Genomic DNA, 18,841 nt, shown 5'->3' with positions numbered 1-18,841 from the left:
TGTGTGCGTGCCTGTGTGTGTGAGTGAGTGTGTGTAGGTGTGTGAGTGTAGGTGTATGTGTGTGAGTGTAGGTGTGTGTGTGTGTGTGTGTGTGTGTGTTAGTGTGAGAGTGAGTGAGTGAGTGTGTGTGTGTGTGGTCTCCCTCAGGTGATGACTGTACCTGCAGGATAGCCTCCACAGAGGACTCAGTCACCACACGAGGGATCCATACGAGGGATCCATAAAGAACTGCTACGAGTGGATTAGGGTTTCATTAGATTACTTGGGGGTGTACTAACTCATATATTCTCTCATCTTACTTTTTTAGAGTCATTAAACTGTATACTGCTGTTACAAGAACAAAATAGGAAGATGACTGGAGAGTGGAGCAAGACATTGACCTGGCAGGCAGAGAAACTACTGTGCTGTGAAGGTACCATTCCACAAACTCAGTTGAGAGTTAGTGCTGTCTCGTCACAGTTTAAAAGGCAAAGCACTTATTCTCTAACACTGACAACACCCCTATTTTTATGATAAATATCAAATATCAAATAATCACTGCTTTGGTATTGAATTGATTCACAATGGCGGAAGTGTATCCCATGGTAATTGAGACAGAGCACACACAGACACACACTCTATAGAAAGTGTTTAAATGTATTTCATTTTCATCTGTAACTGAGTGCCAATTCGAATGAAAAAAAGAAGAAAACAAAGAATAAAGAAAATGACACACCATTACTGTACTTCAGTATGAGTTGATGTTACCAGACCTTCATAGTTATACTAAACTAACTATAGTTATATAATAAGAAACCAACTATAATTGAATGTGAATTTAAATCGCCTTGAGACAATTTTATTGTTTTGCCGCTATATAAATAAAAATTTATTTAATTTAATTGAATCTAATTTAATTTGCCTATTCACTTCCTCTCAACGGTAAGACTTTCCATTCAACCTTATGCAATAGCACCTTAAGCACAGAAGAAGGCACTGCAGTCCACAGTAGAGACCAGAAATCTAAAGTTTGGCCTCCTTAATTACATCATCGGTCTCTTTGGTGCTGGAGTCCATCGTCGTTTCCTTTGATCGACCCATCCTATGTTAGATGCAACACAAAGAGTTGTATTCTGTTTAATATAACCAAAAACAATCTTATGAACGTACAGACTGCATGGAGAAAATTATCTTTATCTGTCCTCTTTTTAGAATGATAACACAGTTTTGTGAATGCTAACCATGCACTTTCTATTTGGCGATTCTTTCTGCATAGCAGTGTTTTGTGTTGTTGTTTAAAGGTTGTTATCTATAAACTGGAATACATTATTAACCGTGACATACCCACTAATTAGATTGCCAGAAACTCTGTCTTGTTTATCACCTGACATTAACTTCATTAAGTAACTGTGGCTGATTGACGGCTGTCACTCACCCTCTGACTGTCTGCATGTCAGCGAGGGTGTCTGGAAGAACCTTTCCAAACGTCTCAGGCAAAACATAACAGAGCATCCCCGAGAAAACCGCAAGACCCCCAATTAAGAGGTAGGGTAGGGATTTATAGTAGTTACCTATTACAGACGGAGAGGAGAGAGGGAGTGAAGGACAAAGTGGTAGAGGAGAGACAGAGAGAGAAAGGAGGTGAGAGAGAAGAGGGGAGATGGAAAGAGAGGAGGGGAGACAAAAAGAGAGAGGATGGGAGACAGAAAGTAGAAGAAAAGAATATTTGGATTTAGTATTATATTTAGTTATATGACAATGCAAATCTGAAATATCTTTTGTTTCACTTGTGCAATGAATACAAATTATATCCATTCATTTATTTGACTTCTTCACTGTCTGACCCAGGTAAATGAGGAATGGAGAGATTATGGTTCCGATGCGGGCAGCCATTGAGCAGGTTCCCATGGCCATGTTTCGGATCACGGTGGGGAAGAGTTCAGCAGTCACGGCGTAGACCACACAGAATGCTGAGGTGATGCCAAACTTGCCCACCATCTCCAGGAAGATGGCTACACCCGGCAGATCTGCATCATACACCCCAGTTATCAGACCACACCAGAACACACAACACCTGAATTATTTTCACAGATGATCCTACTATACAAGAAACAACAAACCGGGAGAGCACTGGGAGATGGCCTTGGAATATGGTAGACAGTTTGCAGGTGTGCACTATTCTCTGAAGGTGTCCCTGTGTGATCAAGTCACTTACCTTTGGGCACGAGTTGGATTAAGAGGATGATGGTGCCCCCCAGGAAGAGCGTGGAGGACTGGCAGAACCGGCGGGGGCAGAACTTAAGCAGGAGCAGGGCTATGAAGTACGCCGGGATCTCCACGATGGCGGACAGGAAGAAGTTAAAATATGGATCACCATGCAGGTTGGTGATGTTAAACAGCAGGCCAAAGTAGGACATGGTAATGACCAGCCTGCAGTGTGCAGAGGGAGCCATGGTCAAAGATAAATAGATGCAGTTGAATATATCAACAGCAGTTTTAGCATCCACAGGATTGGCTAAGAGGTATTGACATTGCTATAAACAGAGATATCTCAGTGATCACACAACTGGGGTTACACACACTCCCATTAGTAGTTGAGCAGTGAAACCACACACACACACACAGACACACACAGACACACACAGACACACACAGACACACAGACACACACACACACACACACACACACACACACACACACACACACACACAACCAGCTGCAACACCTGTGCTCAACATGTTCCCTTCCATAGACATTTGACCCCGGCAGGTCTAGGCCCCACCCTGTGATATTTGCATGCCTGTTCTCTCTGTTTCTACAGCAGGTGATTGGAAACAGGTGTATCCTTGATTGGCTGGACTACAAAAGCCCTGATCAGACGGCAGTTGGGGGCGCTTTGGGCTTCCCGGCATTTGTTTATCATTGGTCTTTGGATTGTCGTAGGATTTTGGATTGATCGTCGTCATTGTTTGTTTGTTTGTTTGTTTTGATTACCCTTGAATTGACTTTACATTACATCTTTTGTGTCTATTCACAACACTGACATTCACCACACGTTTGCTTATTAATTAGAAGATACATATAAACCAATAATAAATAACGTATTATTATTATTATTATCATAAATTCTGCGTGGCATCCCCTTTATGTTTCATGCATTTGTGCCGTGCACATAACACATTTCATGAGGGATGTCTATGGAATGTATGCCGTCAGTTTAGTGCCAAAACTCACACACGCGATAAACGTCTATTCGAGCAACTTTCAGGTTTTCAAGATCGTGAATTTCGTCTGCGCACTCAATTTTAGCAGCCGCCAGTGGCGATTCTAGAAAATTTTACATGGGGTGGAAGAAGGGTGGCAAGTTTTATAGGTGACAAGACGTTTATAGCGCGTTTCAGTTTTGGCACTAAACTGACGCCATACTGAAAGGATCATGGATTCCTACTGACAAGGGGCAAAAGGAGTACACATTTAAACACCACTTTAGGAATGAAACTAATACTACTACTGCCGCTTCTGTGGAATCAGGTCTCAAAAAAACTGTGATGCTTGAGTTCCTGTGGTTCACAGAAAACAAGGGTTTTATACCCACGGAGTACACATGAAAACCTACAGTAATGCCGTATCTGTACTTTATTACAGGGTTCTTCAGAATTCCAAAGAGTATTACATTGAATTAAATGGGCCATCCCAACATCCAGTGGTCTGGTATTTCTTGATCATGACCGCTGAAAATGAATAATGACCACTGCCATTGGCTGCACATCGGGGTCCTGACAGACAGACTGTATGTTGTCCCTTGGGTGTATATATATATATATATATATATATATATATATATATATATATATATATATATATATATATATATATATATATATGTCTTTGGCTTATAGGTCTGCTGAAAAAGTGAATGCGCGACCAGGGAACGTTTTACCAGAGAATGGAGCAGATGAGGATGAGGGCCATAGCTTGGCCGCTCCTCAGGATGTCCAGCATGTTGTACCTCTTCTCCCTTTTCTTCTTGGCTTCCATGATCTGGGGGGTGGGGGGACACATTCATCAGTGTCAGTGCCAATGTTCAGAGTAAAACTCAGTAGGTCTGCCGTAATACAACAAGACTTCAAAACCCTGAAAATACTTTGTTCCCTGAAAGTACTTTGATTGGTCTGAATTTTCCCTGAATTTAACACTGCCACATCTCTTTAAGGTGTAGTAAGTGTTATTTGTTGTCAAAACATGAAAATGCTTCTGGGCTACTGGAAGGAGTGAGAAATAAACAATTCAATTATATTTATATAGCGCCAAAAGAATAAAATTGTCTGAGGTCACTTTACAGAGCTCAGGGCATAGCCCCCTTAGAACAAAATGGTACTGGGCACACTCTGATAATCCAACCATCCATTCTTCCCCAACCTGGGGTAATGTATACTGCCCCGACTTGGGGACATGGGTAATGCAAATGGATGCAGTGCAGGTTTACCTCAGCGGGTGTGAAGATGACCTCCGGCACGGGGACCTTGTTCATCCTGGCTGCATTTCTCAGTATGGCCTCAGCCTCCTCCACTCTCCCCTGGGACAGAAGCCAGCGAGGCGACTCAGGAATCAGCCTGGGGGAAGAGGAGAGGTCAATGCCACACGGCACAACCCTCAACACTACTGCTTTAATACATGACTGGGGGATAATGGAGTGGTGTGTGTGTGTGTGAGCCTTACCACCAGAGAGGGATGTAGAGAAGCCCTGAGGCGGCCATGGGGATGATCAGGAGTCTCCAGTCCCGCAGAAAGTAGGCAAACAGGGGTAAGAACATCTGCCCAACCCCTGACGCCATGAACACCCCCAGGGAACAGAACACCGCTCTTGTGCCAGGGCTCAGTATCTCAGAGCCTGTCAGGCAGGAAGGAGTATAATGTAACGGAGACATTAGCTGATTTGTGTGAAGTATTGTAATGGTTTGGAACCTGAGATACTGGGGCTGTTTTAAGGGATGCATATCCATAAAGGCCACCAACAACCAACTTCATCATCATACAGTTTACTTGACCATGTTAACATTAAAAACCTGTGAGCATTTCTTACTTTCAATGAAATTCCATTCTATTCATTATTTAAATAAGATTTCATTCGAACCTTTTGCACAGGATTTGGTTAGGGTTCTGGAATGTAACCGTTAGTTAGGGTTCTGAAATATAGCCGTTGGTAAGGGTTCTGAAAAATAGCTGTTGGTTAGGGTTCTGAAATGTAACCATTGGTGTTATAAACATACCGAGCACATAGCCGACAACATAGTTGGAGAAGCCACTGAACCCGATGAAGAAGAAGATGGCGCTGAAGGCCTCCCAGCTGGGAGAGAAGATCTGGATGAAAATGGTCAACGTCTGCATGGCCATGGTGGCAAAGAGGACCGGCCGCCTCCCATACCTTTATATCACACACATACACAAATGCATGCACACTGATTCCCTATTTGAATCTGCCCATCACAATTCCAACACAAGGCATTCAAATATTCCCAGAGATAATATACACTCATTGATATTTAAGGGTACAGAAAGCACCAACTGGGCAACACAGCAAGGCTACCAATAAGCAGCATTTAACCAGCTGACTGGCCTTTTCTTGGGTAGGCCTGCCAATTGGAGACCGGTAACTGTCAATTTCCGAACATGCCCAAGGCTGCTTAATATCAGAATCATCAGCCTACATTTGTAACCCAGCTCATTGATATTTGCAACTAAGGACTGGTACAGGGTTAGTTTACCACACTGTAAACCTGAACAAGTTCAGTGTACTTAAACTTGTACTTAACTTTTGATGTAACCGATTACATAATAACATTTGAGTACACATATATATTTTTTTAAGTAAACTTAACTTAAAAATTATATATTGGCTATTTGATTTATTTTGTTTTCATTTTAAAAATGTTTAAGTTCTCTGAAGTCATATTATTCCAAAATCTAACAGGATTCGGCCTCGTCGGATGTTTGTGTTTCTCTGGGTCTTTCACAAACTAGTTATTACGCCCATACAAGTTTTTGAAAGGGTATCTCCCTAACGTTCCAACTTCTTGCGCAAGCTCGTACTGTAGAGAGAACTGTCAATTGGTCGACCGCCTTCCCAGTGTTGCCAGATGTACATTTGCATTTACATCTGTGTTTATCCAAACTAATTTACAAGGAATTTTTCATGTATAGATCAGGAGCAGTTTAAGGGTTTCACACTTATACACTTGGTACGGAGGAGTGGGGAATCGAACTAGCAACCTTCCGTCCTCTCGATTACTAAACGACTCCTCTACCTTAAGTATGCTGTCTCCGTGTCTCATCACAAGAACTCTGCAACGGTGTTCTCAAAGACGTTGATGACGTCAGATACTTAAAAAAATGAGTTATCAGGCAATGTTTACTCAAACAAATACATTCCAATACAATTAAAACATCTTCACTTGCTCAGAAAACTTATACATTTTAAGTTGGGTCAACTAAATACCAGGTTTTAAGTACTGAATACATAATGTTAATAAGTTAGTAGAACTGTTTGGGTTTACAGTGCAGAGAAGGCGATATAGGTCAAGGACGCAACCTGTAGTGCATCTTTAACAGCAGTGGCAATTAAGTCGACAATACGGTCATGAACTGTGGCATAGAGCCGCCTGTTCGCTTCACATCCATTCATAAAAGTCAATAAATCTTTATGATCTTTATGGCTTTTAGGATGTAAGGATTATTATGTCTGCCTATCTTCTGATTGACTTCCTGGACTGTACCTTTTGTTTTTATGATTTTAACACAGTTCAGTTGGTCCACTCTTTTTTTTTCAACCTACATGTGGTACATATCTTTAAACATTTTAAATTAGTAATATGCTGGCTGTGTGATACGGTGTTGCCAGATGCAAAGACCTGTCGGAGAGCTGCCCAGAGATGAACGTTCCCACCAGCACACCCAGGAAATAGATGGAGGAGGCCAGAGGCTCTTTGTATTCATTCTCACACACCAGGTCCCACTGCAAGACAAACCATTGATCCCACTCCATGAATCATCACAAAATCTAGCAATGCTCTGGCCACGCTCAGAGGGTGAAGCCTGGGTTATACTGGAATAACACAATCTTACAGTCTTATCCTGATAGAATGTTTCTGTTAACAGAGGACTGTGAAATGTGCAGTCCACGATTCTGATCCAACCGACTTTGGCAACTTCAGCTAATAGCTTCTTACTGTCTATTTTGTGTGTGTGCACAAAAAAAAAGACTGTGTACGGTCTGTGTATGGCCTATGTATAGCGTTCGCACACAGTCCTGGCTCTGTATGAGAAACTAAGTGCCTCCGCCCATATGCTGTTTCATCCAATCAACACAAGGGGAGAAGTGAATTTGATTGGTTGGTTAAGCTGAAATGTCAACAACCTTTAGGACATATGGGAACATATTATATCACTTAGCAATTGCTCTTAAATTAATTTAAGTGCATCAAAACAGGAATGGCAACAAACAATGGCATTGAACGTCAGAATGAGACACTCAAGCACAAGTTCCTGGAGGTCTACAAAGACAGCACACTCTCAGAGAAGCTGGAGAGTGTGCAGTGATGTTGTTATGTTATTATGTTGTTATGTTATTATGTGGTAGCCTACATGATATTTGTAAGACTGCACACTGTCAAAAAATGCTGGAGAGAGCTGCGGAAAAAGCAAGTTATATTGTTAGGTTGTTATGTTGTAAATGTTATCTGTAAGTGTTATCTGTAGACAGTGCACTTCAACGTTGCTTCACACTCGGTGAACCTCCCAAAAACTTTTATGCACATTATAAGTTGCATGGCCAGCTCTCTCTCTCTCTGAAAGACATACTGTTCAGCTGAGTGAAGACATAAGGGAAACTGGCCTTTGGGACAGAAGACAGCTTGCCATCAAAGTCAAAGTCAAAGTGTTTTATTTGTCACATGCACTGAATAGCTTACTGTCATCAGAGCAGTGAAATTCTTGTGACCTGGCAGGCAACATCTACGCATTAGACAGGCATACAAGATTAAAAAAATCCAGTGTAATGACACATTCCATGTGGATGCGTTACCAGTCACGCCCCTGTGCTGTCTGCCAGTATGTCTTTGGCTGGACATGGCAGCAGTTATCCCGAAATACAAAACATCCTCTCCTTGACCTGGATGCCACATGTAGCTCTATTACCCCAACCTCAGCGACGACAGGGGCGCAGAGGTCACAGCCAGCCAGTCATGTGTGAGCTGATGCAAGCTGACTGGTTAGTTATGTATAACAAAAATTAAGAACTTTTAAGCAGTAAAACATTATAAAGGTTACTGTCTATGCCTGTGTAATCATTAAACTGTTAACTAATCTTAATTATTTCAGCAGGTATGCATCATAAAGTGCGAAAAGACAATAGTGCTATTTTCTTTCTATGCAGAGACACCAGTGAGATCAGACAGTGGCAGACTCGCGAGGAAAACAGATCTGAGGAAGACATGTGTCAACCTCACAAAACAAACCATGGACAAAATCTACGTCACTTAAGGAGCTTTCAGAAAAGACGAGCGTCCTGCTGAAATACTGTTAGTTGAAAATTCACTCACGTTACCTCAGGACTCCGGAGTTGCATATAAGTAGGCTATATTTATTAAACAACAACAACAACATGCTCGTTGGGATTATCCACGCCCCGGCAGGTCACAGAGAAGCACAGGCCTTCTCTCAGAGCGAGAGGGATCCCGGGCTTAGTCCAAGACTGCAGCAGACGAGAAAGAAGCAATATTAAACACATCACACAAGGTTTATATAGATAGAAGTTTAGCGTTCTCTGGCGCCAAAACAATTTGTCAGCAGGGATAACCATGTCGTGGGTCTCTGGCTCTGACATTAGAGGTAATCTTACTATGCTTCCTGCCATGCAAAGATCCTAATCACCTCTGGTCCAAACATACTCTTGCACATCTGCAGACTAAATGGCACCTAATAGTAGAGGTGGGACCAAGTCATTGTTTTGCAAGTCACAAGTTAGTCTCAAGTCTTTGCTGTCAAGTCCCGAGTCAAGACAGGCAAGTCCTGAGTCAAGTCACAAGTCAAGGCCGACAAGTCTCAAGTCGAGTCCCAAGTCCTACCGTTTGAGTTTCAAGTCCTTTCGAGTCCTTTCAACAACAGAGAAATAATATTTACACAGATCATGTATGCTTTTAAGATTTGTATTTATTAAGCCTTTTTTTGGAAGAACATTGTTCAAACACTCATTTCAAAACCTAAGTGTAAGCTTAACCTTTTCAACCATGTCACCACTTTATAAAAAATATCCTCACTCTCAAAAATTAAATAAAACTAGAAAATGCATTTCCTGAAGGAAATACCAGTGCATGAAATGCAAAGGTTAAGAAAGGAAGAAGAAAAGAAAGAAGAGTGAAAGAAGGAAAGAAGAAAGGAAAGAAGAGTGGAAGAAGGAAAGACAAAAGGAAAGAAGAGTGAAGAAAGTAGAGAAGAGTGGAAGAAGGAAAGAAGAAAGGAAAGAAGAGTGAAAGAAGGAAAGAAGAAAAGAAAGAAGAGTGAAGAAAGGAAAGAAGAGTGGAAGAAGGAAAGAAGAGTGAAATAATGAAAGAAGAAAGGAAAGAAGAGTGAAGGAAGGAAAGAAGAGTGGAAGAAGGAAATAAGAAAAGAAAGAAGAGTGAAAGAAGGAAAGAATAAAGGAAAGAAGAGTGAAGAAAGGAAAGAAAAGTGGAAGAAGGAAAGAAGAGTGGATGAAGAAAAAAGAAAGGCAAGAAGAGTGGAAGAAGGAAAGAAAAATGGAAGAAGAAAATAAGAAAGGAAAGAAGAGTGGAAGAAGGAAAGAAGAGTGAACAAGAGTGGCTCTGGATGAAGAGATAAAGAGAGAGAGTGAAAATATTGAAAAAAGGAGATAAAAATGGAGAGAAGAAGAGAGATTGAGTGTGAGAGAAAGTTGACTGAGAGAGAAAGATGGAGAGATGGAGAAAAAAAAAATAGAGAATGGATGGTGTCTTAATGTTCCTAGTTACAGTTAAATTGAGAGGGACAGAGAGAGAAGAGGTTCCTTTGATTTGGCACAGGTGTCAGTAAAGCACAGGTGCAAGCCAGTTTAAAGACCCTATTATGATGTCATAATGGCCCAATGTAAGTCAATGGGAGAAATTTATATTCGTTTTTCTTTAATATCTTAAAAAGTATAAAGTTTAGAAAAGTGAAAAATACATAGCATAAGTGTCGTTTACAAGACCTACGCGACAAAGTTGGAATGAAGTTTCTACGTTAAGCGGTTCGGGCTGAATTAATCGCAGAAAAAGGTAACAAGAACTAGAAAATGCATTTCCTGAAGGAAATACCAGTGCATGAAATGCAAAAGTTAGGAAAGGAAGAAGAAAAGAAAGAAGAGTGAAAGAAGGAAATAAGAAAGGAAAGAAGAGTGGGAGAAGGAAAGAAGAAAGGAAAGAAGAGTGAAGAAAGGAGAGAAGAGAGGATGAAGGAAAGAAGAGTGAAAGAAGGAAAGAAGAGTGGAAGAGAAAAAGAGAGTGAAAATATTGAAAAAAGGAGATAAAAATGGAGTGAAGAAGAGAGATTGAGTGTGAGAGAAAGTAGACTGAGAGGGATAGAGAGAAAGATGGAGAGATGGAGAGAAAAAAAAGTAGCGAATGGAAGGTGTCTTAATGTTCCTAGTTACAGTTAAATTGAGAGGGACAGAGAAGAGGTTCCTTTGATTTGGTGCAGCTGTCAGTGAAGCACAGGTGCAAGCCAGTTTAAAGACCCTATTATGATGTCATAATGGCCCAATGTAAGTCAATGGGAAAATTTAGATTCGTTTTTATTTAATATCTTAAAAAGTATAAAGTTTAGAAAAGTGAAAAATACATAGCATAAGTGTCCTTTACAAGACCTACGCGACAAAGTTTGAATGAAGTTTCTACGTTAAGCGGTTCGGGCTGAATTAATCGCAGAAAAAGGTAACAAGAATAAGAAGAAGAAGAAGAAGAAGAAGAAGAAGAAGCCTAGGAATAACAATACAGGGCATTTCATGCACTGTAATAAGAAGAAGAAGCCTAGGAATAACAATACAGGGCATTTCATGCACTGTAATTAAATAATCTACATGTAATAGTAGCGTGTGCAGTGATGTTAAACTGACCTTGATTTGATTAGGCTTGGCTTAAGTGTTGCTACTGGCAGCAGTCTACTGTGTATGATCCGCTGACTAGCTACTAAGCACATACAATCTCGCGTAAAAAAAAATCCTAAACTATCCAGTCTCAAGCTTTTGGTTCATTTAAAATCACCCCCGTGCTTCTGGTACAGGCATTCATAAAGCGGTCCGAGTTACATCAACCCTAAACGTTCGTTTTCAAAGATGTGCAACTCACCGAGTGGTGATCCACATTTTTATGTCAAACACTCTAGCACTAGCAGCTATTTCATCCAAGACAACCCAGAAATGGGGGCGTGCAAACGAGTGAACTTATACATACATACATGAACCCACAGGAGATACAGTTTACCATGAACCCAAAGGAGATACGGTTTACCATGTTTGTAAACTCAAAGTGAGTTTACAGTCTAATTGATACGTAGCTAGCTAGCAATTAAGTTAGCCAACAAGCTAGTGTTGGCTTTGATTCAAAACGTACCGTTCTTTGTGTAACTTCAAATGTCGAACGAAGTTAGACGTTGTCGCGTCTCCGTCTGTTATCTTGGCTCCCGCAGGTTTTACATACAGCAATTATTTTTTTTGTTTATCACCTCATCATTTTTGTACCCAAAAGAAACTACCTTTGGTATCATTTTTGCCAACTAGCGCGCGCGTGTGTGTCATGTATACTGGTATGTATCATATTACATATATTATAGAAACAACGTGGATCTAATTTGATTGGATGTCGTGCCGCACACAGGTGCAAAGGGAGATAGAGCGGTCAGTGTCGTGTAAACATACATTTTAATCTTCAGGTTCGAGGAAAGTAGCAAGTCTTTTCAAGTCAAAAGGCTCAAGTCCAAGTGAAGTCACAAGTCACTGATGTTAAAGTCCAAGTCGAGTTGCAAGTCTTTTTAGATTTAGTCAAGTCGAGTCTAAAGTCATCAAATTCATGACTCGAGTCTGACTCGAGTCCAAGTCATGTGACTCGAGTCCACAACTCTGCCTAAAGGCATTGGCATGGTTATCCAATTCACCTCGTACGACTTCACGAGAGACACGCCCTTTCTAATCTGATGATTGTACGACTCACCTCTACCTGCATGGTTCTACGAGAGGCTGTGGAGATTACCAACGGTTTATTATGATGTTACAAGGCCATTACATCATCAACAACAAACTATAAAATAAGAAATCGTTTGTTTTTATCCCGTGCATTTTCAGCTAATGATCAGAGGCTGTTGTTGTGAAATGAATTACTAACGACAATGACCAAGCTCGCGGTTATTGCCGAATATTTTCTATTATTATACCACACAAACAGTTCTGCTTTTTTACGTCTACAATTCAGGTTATTTTACAATTTAATCATTTACACTGCATGCTCTGCTAACTCAAACACAAAGAGGCTGTTCGAAAACCAAGAAATGTTTTTATTATTGCTGTAATTTTTGTGCCGTCTCCCTATGCTTTATATGCGGCAAGAGCCACGTTAGAGCAAGGAAGAAGGGAGATGTCGGTTTTCCTCCTGCATCGCCGCTGGTGCCCTTCATAGTTTTTTTCAGGTTCCCAGCGATCTCTCAGCGATTTTTTAAAAACGGAGGTGCTGTCATATAGCCTAGGGAACGAAACAGGAAACGTCATTTAGCCAGGGGTGTCGGACAGCTCGGATCGGATAGTCGGATCGGATAGTGAGAAAATTCAAGCGGTTCTCCAGAGGCCATTCGACACCCTGGGATGGCTCTCCGAGGTGCTCAAAGGTGTGGTCCCACTTCAAGGAGGGCGTTTAAGGGCGTGCCTCGTGAGATCGGAGAGCATGATCGGATAAGCATGTGGGGGCCTTAAGGCCTTTTTACAGTACTACGATTCTCTCCAATTCGGTCGTAGAGGAACACTTTGGCACGCCTTGGCACGCCTTGGTAACACCTTCACCCAGGTGTTGACGCCCATCCGAGCCGTCGGAGAGCTGGTCGGAGACAAACGCTTTTTTCTAACTTTTCTTAAAGAGTCGGAGAGAGTCGGATACCCCCTTGGCTGTAATTGGCCAGCTTACGGCATCATTTCCAAACAACATCATTTCCGGAATCACACATGTCAGGACCTCACATTTCCTGTTTTCTGTCAAAATGTTTTAGTACGACTTTGGTAAACTGCAAAGCTGCACAGCATGCAGCATTACGGCTACCGTATTTTATATAAACCCTCGAAAAGTACATTTCTCCCGACCACTGTTGGTCTCTTGGCTGGTGGCTCGGTGTTGAAAGTGCCTTCTCCAACCAGCTTCAACTGACATCTAACGTATTTTGCTACGGAGTAATGCTGGCAGCATTACTTTGCATGTATTAAATAGGAAATGTATTTCATGTATGTGTAGAACCTATTTAGAATGACTGACTTTACATAAAACGGCAGTGAAAGACATTTGAGTCAAACATTACTTTTGCCTCAAGGAGGGTGGCGTGTGAGAGCATAACCAGCACGATAACGTTGTACTTATTAGCAGTGAGGCTAGCTACATTAGCAGCACACTTTTGAGAGTTATTGTGAATACGCTAACGCTTGATTTAGCGGAAAATCTAGTAAACTTACGTACCACCTGTCTCCTGTTCTGTTGTTGTTGTAGTTGTCGCTCAAATCGCTACAAGCACGTCCTCTGCTTATAACTCAAATTAGTCCAGCTCCACCATCAACCATGGTCTGTTAGTTGCCATCATTCGCTGTTGTGAGGATTCCCGGGAGGAGGTATACAATAAACGACTACCACACACACAACGATTTCTCTAAGAACGTCTTCTTGAAAATTGGGCATTAAAGGTGTCCAGGCAGAGGATCATAAGTGAGTGTGCTCCTGTATGTGTTTTTCATCATATTCATGGTTGAAAAGGCAGTCTCACAACTGTATGTTGAGGTATCAGAATCAGAATCATGTTAATTGGCATGTATGTGTATGCATTCTCTTGTTGTGTTTCTGATATAACTATAACACTACATGTGGATTGGTATGATGATTGCAGTGGGTTTATTTTTTTGCCCCTTACTTCAGAGTTCTACAGGTATTTCTGTTCGAAGTGTGCATGCTTTATAGTGACGTTTCACGCTAACACTTTTGAAAAGGGCAACCGTCTAGTTGAAGATTAAACACATCGGTTTTGTCCTGCCCACAAGCAGCACAAATGCATAGCCTACTTGTCAGTCCACTCTTGTCTTAAATTCGAGATCTTTGGAGTCAACTTTTCGTTTTTTTGTCGCGGTCTGCTAAAAATACACCTGGGCTACCCAGAAATCATTGCAAATCTGCATTTGACAAAAATACCCCCCAAAATTAATGTATTCATTTTATTTAACCGTTTTTTTTTTATAGGTTCTATATTGTATGTAAGATAAGCATATCGTTTTGTTATAGATCGCTTACGCTACTATGTTTTTCACACAAAAATACCACCACGATGGAGATACATTTGCCTTCTCAAGTGAATATATAGCATTTGACATGCTCATCACAACTAAGCTACATGTCTCCAAGGCCCATGAGACGACGACACCTGCTCGAAAAGTCCGAGGTGGCATACATGTCAGGTCAGAGACAGATGGGAGGAGGGAGGAAAAACAATCAGTGACTTCCAACAAAGAGGTAGTGGGGGTAGCTACGGCCTCAACAAACAGTCGTTACCCCACCCAGCGGTCCGGCGTTGAATAGGTTTCAGGACGCATAGCCGTCGGAGTAGTATGTGGCCGACCAGTACGTTCAAATTTTTCTGAATCAACCGCCTGCCCCCGCCCGCCCATTTTTTTTTCGAGGACGGAGACGAGAGGGATGCAGAAGTATATGTCGCTGCCAAATGTGAGGACCCGCCTGATGTGAGTCCGCATGCGCAAACTTTGCGACACTATTGTAGTACAACGAACCAGGTAATGCTGGTGGTGTAGGCTACAGCATGAAGTGGAATGACAAGCGCATTTGTTTACGTTTGAAATCCACCAAGGTTTGTGATGTTAACCTTCATGTTTATTGAATTATTAGTTAAGCAGTGCATTCATTAGCCTACTAGTAACAGTAATACAACATAGCCCCATATGTTGACACTGAGTCTTATGCTGTAAACCGTTGACAAAATTATAAAACACTACGTTAAATAAACCTACATTATGCGTTAAGAGAAGCCAGATACGTTGATATTAAACCATGTATGAGCATGCACGTCTTGGATAGTTTGCTCCTGAGCCTTCTGCGGTAAACCGTTTGTGTTTGCGCATGCGGACTCACATCAGGCAGCGGCGGACTCACATCAGGCAGCGGACTCACATTTGGCAGCGACAGTATATCGAGGCCTTTAGACTATTAATAGTCTAAGTCAGTGGTTCTCAACCTTTTTTGCTCCATGACCCAAATTTTTAGATACCAGTGCAGTTGCGACCCACAAATTAATAATCAGCAAGAATCATCAGGCCAATAATTTAACAATTGTATTATTATGATTACTACCACTACTTCTAGGCTTAATACTATACCACTGTTTTACCATTGAAAACACATGCAACTGTTTAAAAGTCAGGATCAGTTATGCAATCATGGACTTCTGAACTTCTTTGAACAAAAATGGACTTAAGCCATACATTTTCAACTTCTTAAGAAGAATCCATGGACTTACATGTTCACCTTTTTAGTCAGAGATGGACAAACATGTTCCACTTATCACAGGACTTATGTTGATTTTCTAAATGAGAAATCCTTACTTACATGCTCAACTTCTTAATGAGAAATGGACATGTTCAAATAGTAAATGAGATCCCTGAATGTTTTCCTGTCATCGAGACTGCCCCATCCGTTGTCACACCAACATACTTTGACCAGGAGAGCTGACTGAGTTAAAGTATGTGTCCATTGCAGAAAAAAATATATGCTGCCTGCGGTGGTAAATGTTGGCAAATCTGAATTAAATAAGAACTGCTCTTCAAAGTCATCATTCTGCACATAGCCTACCGCACGTAAACCAAGAGAATGGCATGGCTAGCCACGTCTGTGGATTCATCGAGTTGTAAAGGCGATAAAGTCAAAAGCGCAGAGACGTTCAGTGATCTGCTGCTCAACATCATTTGACATGTCACATATCCTCACATGAACAGTGTCGTTTGTCACGGGAATTGTCTTTAAGTTCGCTGCTTCTTTTTCACCTATGAGTGCAGTGCACAAATCGATGGCAACTTCTGCAACCGTAAGGGACGTTTTGCTCTGAGTTAGTCGGTAGGAGACCAGCTAGGATGCACGCAGTTAGCCTGCTTTGTTTCAAAATGTATCTGCAATTTCGAAGGCTTCAGGCTTTCAGTAGCCAGTATTTCGTTGCATAACACACACAACGGCGGGTGCTCACCATTCTTTTTTGCCTACACTAGTCGCCTCTAGACATTCTCCGGGCATGTCAGAGAGCATATTATCGCTCAATACATGTTGATACATTTGAAATATCTTATATGCAAATGTTATTGGCTGAATGTTCGAACATGTTATTGTTAGATAGGCCTACGTGCAGAACCATTGCCGGCTTCTGTAGTTTAATGTCAGTAAGTCAGAACTGGGGACAGGGATTCCCTAATGGACAGAGGGAGCATTGCTTGAAAAAAAAGTTTTACATTTAGAATTCGTCTTGCGACCCTTTCAGAAACTCCGGCGACCCAAATTTGGGTCGCGACCCAAGAGTTGAGAACCACTGGTCTAAGTTACATACACACAGAAAATCCATGTTTCTGCTCTATTATTGACGTTATGAATACATTTGTCACACGAAATTCAAAAGTTAGCGATTCTGCTCTTCAAGTGGAGAAAATGACAGCTGATCCACCACAAAATCAACCTAAAAGAAATTTAAAAAATGTAATACATTTGACAATTTAACATTACATTAGCCTACATTACGTAATTTAGCAGACGCTTTTATCCAAAGCGACGTAGGCTACTAGTGAGATTTTAACTTGGCACCATTGATAACACAATTGCATAATAGGCCTTTTTTCTTTATTTTTGGAACTCAGCCCATTTGATGCAAGGATTGACACCATTGTACTTGTATTTTCTCTATTTCTGAACTGATGTCATTTGTTATTGATTAGCCAATATTTAGAACCTATCGTTTTTTCAATACATTTTAAGCCTACCATTGTATTGGAGCGATGAGGGACCGGTGGGGCTTGAAAAGGCCCCATTGTTCAACGTGGGGAATGACAGAAAAGTTTGAGAACCACTGACTTGAGAATGTCTGCCAGACAACACAAGATCTACATGCTCACCGATAACCACAACCACTGAATCTGATCACAACCACTTGTGGATGATGTTAAATGGCTTTGCATTAAACAATCCTGAGAGAAATAATGGGACATCAGTGGAGCAAGGGATTACTTTGATATCAGTTAGTAAATGATGAGGTCCCCCCCTTCCAATTGCCTTTCTCAAACACGTTAATTTAATGGTATTTTTCTGACAAATGTACCTTTACAGAAACCTATTTCTATACAATTTATATTTCTATAACTCTATAGCTCCCTAATAGAGATGCTGACTGGCAACAGTGGACCGAGTTGTGTGTGCATGTGTGGTCGCGTGTGCTCACCTCAGTGACGATGGTAGACTGGTAGATCTCTTTACTGTACTTCCAGCCATCCAGACAGCCCTCCTGCTGAATCTGACTCACGTTGACGTCCACGTCGGGGGTGTAGTTGAGCCGGGAGAAGTTCCTGAGGAGGTCCAGCCTGTATCTGCTACAGGAGCTGCGCTTCAGCGCCCCGTCCTGCAGCACCAGGGGAACACTCACGTTCCTCCAGCTCTCGCTGATGTTGCTCTCCTCCGGGACCAAACACTCATGGGGAGGCGTGTCGGCCACAAACACGATGTAAATTCCCACGAGACCATTGGGCAGGATGCTGAAGGCCAGGGAGAAGAAGACCAGGCGCTGGAAAGGCCCCCATGTGCCCAGGAAGGAGGTGATCTCGTCATACTCTCTCATTCTCAGCTCTATAACCTACTGTCTTTTCACAAGGATGTGCCGCTTTTTCCGTGTCACATCTGTGATGAACTCCGCTCCTGTCACGCCCCCTTTAGCACGCTCACTCGCACTCCCAGCTGCATGTCATCAGTCTGTTTCAACGTCCCAGCCAAGGGCGTAACCACGCATTCTTTGGGGGGGTCGTGTCCCCCCCAATATTGAGAAAATATCAACCTGTCCCCCCCAATATACAGCAGAAAATAAGTAAACTATATGTTCTCCTTCTTTGAACCCTGCAATGGATCGGTCTCTTGTCATGTCTTATTTATTTCCAATTTATTTCCGTTTGTTTAGAAAAACATAAAATGTGTGAATCCCCCCTCCTAATTGTACACATGTGATTTCGTTTGAAACCACCTCACGTTGTTCTGAGTTGGCATGGTTACCTAACACTTTTTGGTCAGTCGCAAAGAGCGCCAAAAAAGTAAGATAGGGTAATGGAGGATTTGAGGTTACCTAAAAAGCAGAGAAAACTAGACCAGCAGCCAAGCATACGCGGGTTTTTTCAGACAGTAAGTAACTTGATACCGAGCTAAATGTGTAAGCAAATAAAACGAGTTTGTTATTGTTGTCAATATGCCTTTGAAGCTCCGCGAGTTTTTGTCCTAGCGTCATAAAAAGAACATCCCCAGAAACCTTGAATCTTCTTTAAAGAGTTCCATTTACATAAAATGATAGCTA

At 41.6% G+C, this 18,841-nt stretch overlaps 1 protein-coding gene across 1 annotated transcript; it reads right to left on the bottom strand.

Moving 5' to 3' along the window:
• Nucleotides 1–1,002: 1,002 nt before the first annotated feature.
• On the bottom strand, nucleotides 1,003–18,121 carry LOC308374894 (solute carrier family 22 member 4-like; the record flags this gene model as incomplete). Its single annotated transcript, XM_080850857.1, has 10 exons — nucleotides 1,003–1,081; nucleotides 1,415–1,550; nucleotides 1,824–2,006; nucleotides 2,195–2,409; nucleotides 3,921–4,021; nucleotides 4,467–4,593; nucleotides 4,700–4,871; nucleotides 5,251–5,405; nucleotides 6,889–6,992; nucleotides 17,729–18,121. 10 exons carry the CDS (start codon nucleotides 18,119–18,121, stop codon nucleotides 1,003–1,005), a joined length of 1,665 nt encoding a protein of 554 aa, XP_080706983.1.
• Between the last annotated feature and the right edge of the window lie 720 nt (nucleotides 18,122–18,841).

This window comes from Sprattus sprattus (genome assembly GCF_963457725.1).
Source record: "Sprattus sprattus genome assembly, chromosome: 14".
Classification (NCBI taxonomy): Eukaryota; Metazoa; Chordata; class Actinopteri; order Clupeiformes; family Clupeidae; genus Sprattus; species Sprattus sprattus.
Note: the sequence above shows the minus strand (reverse complement) of the source record. Positions and strands in the feature narration are given on the sequence as shown.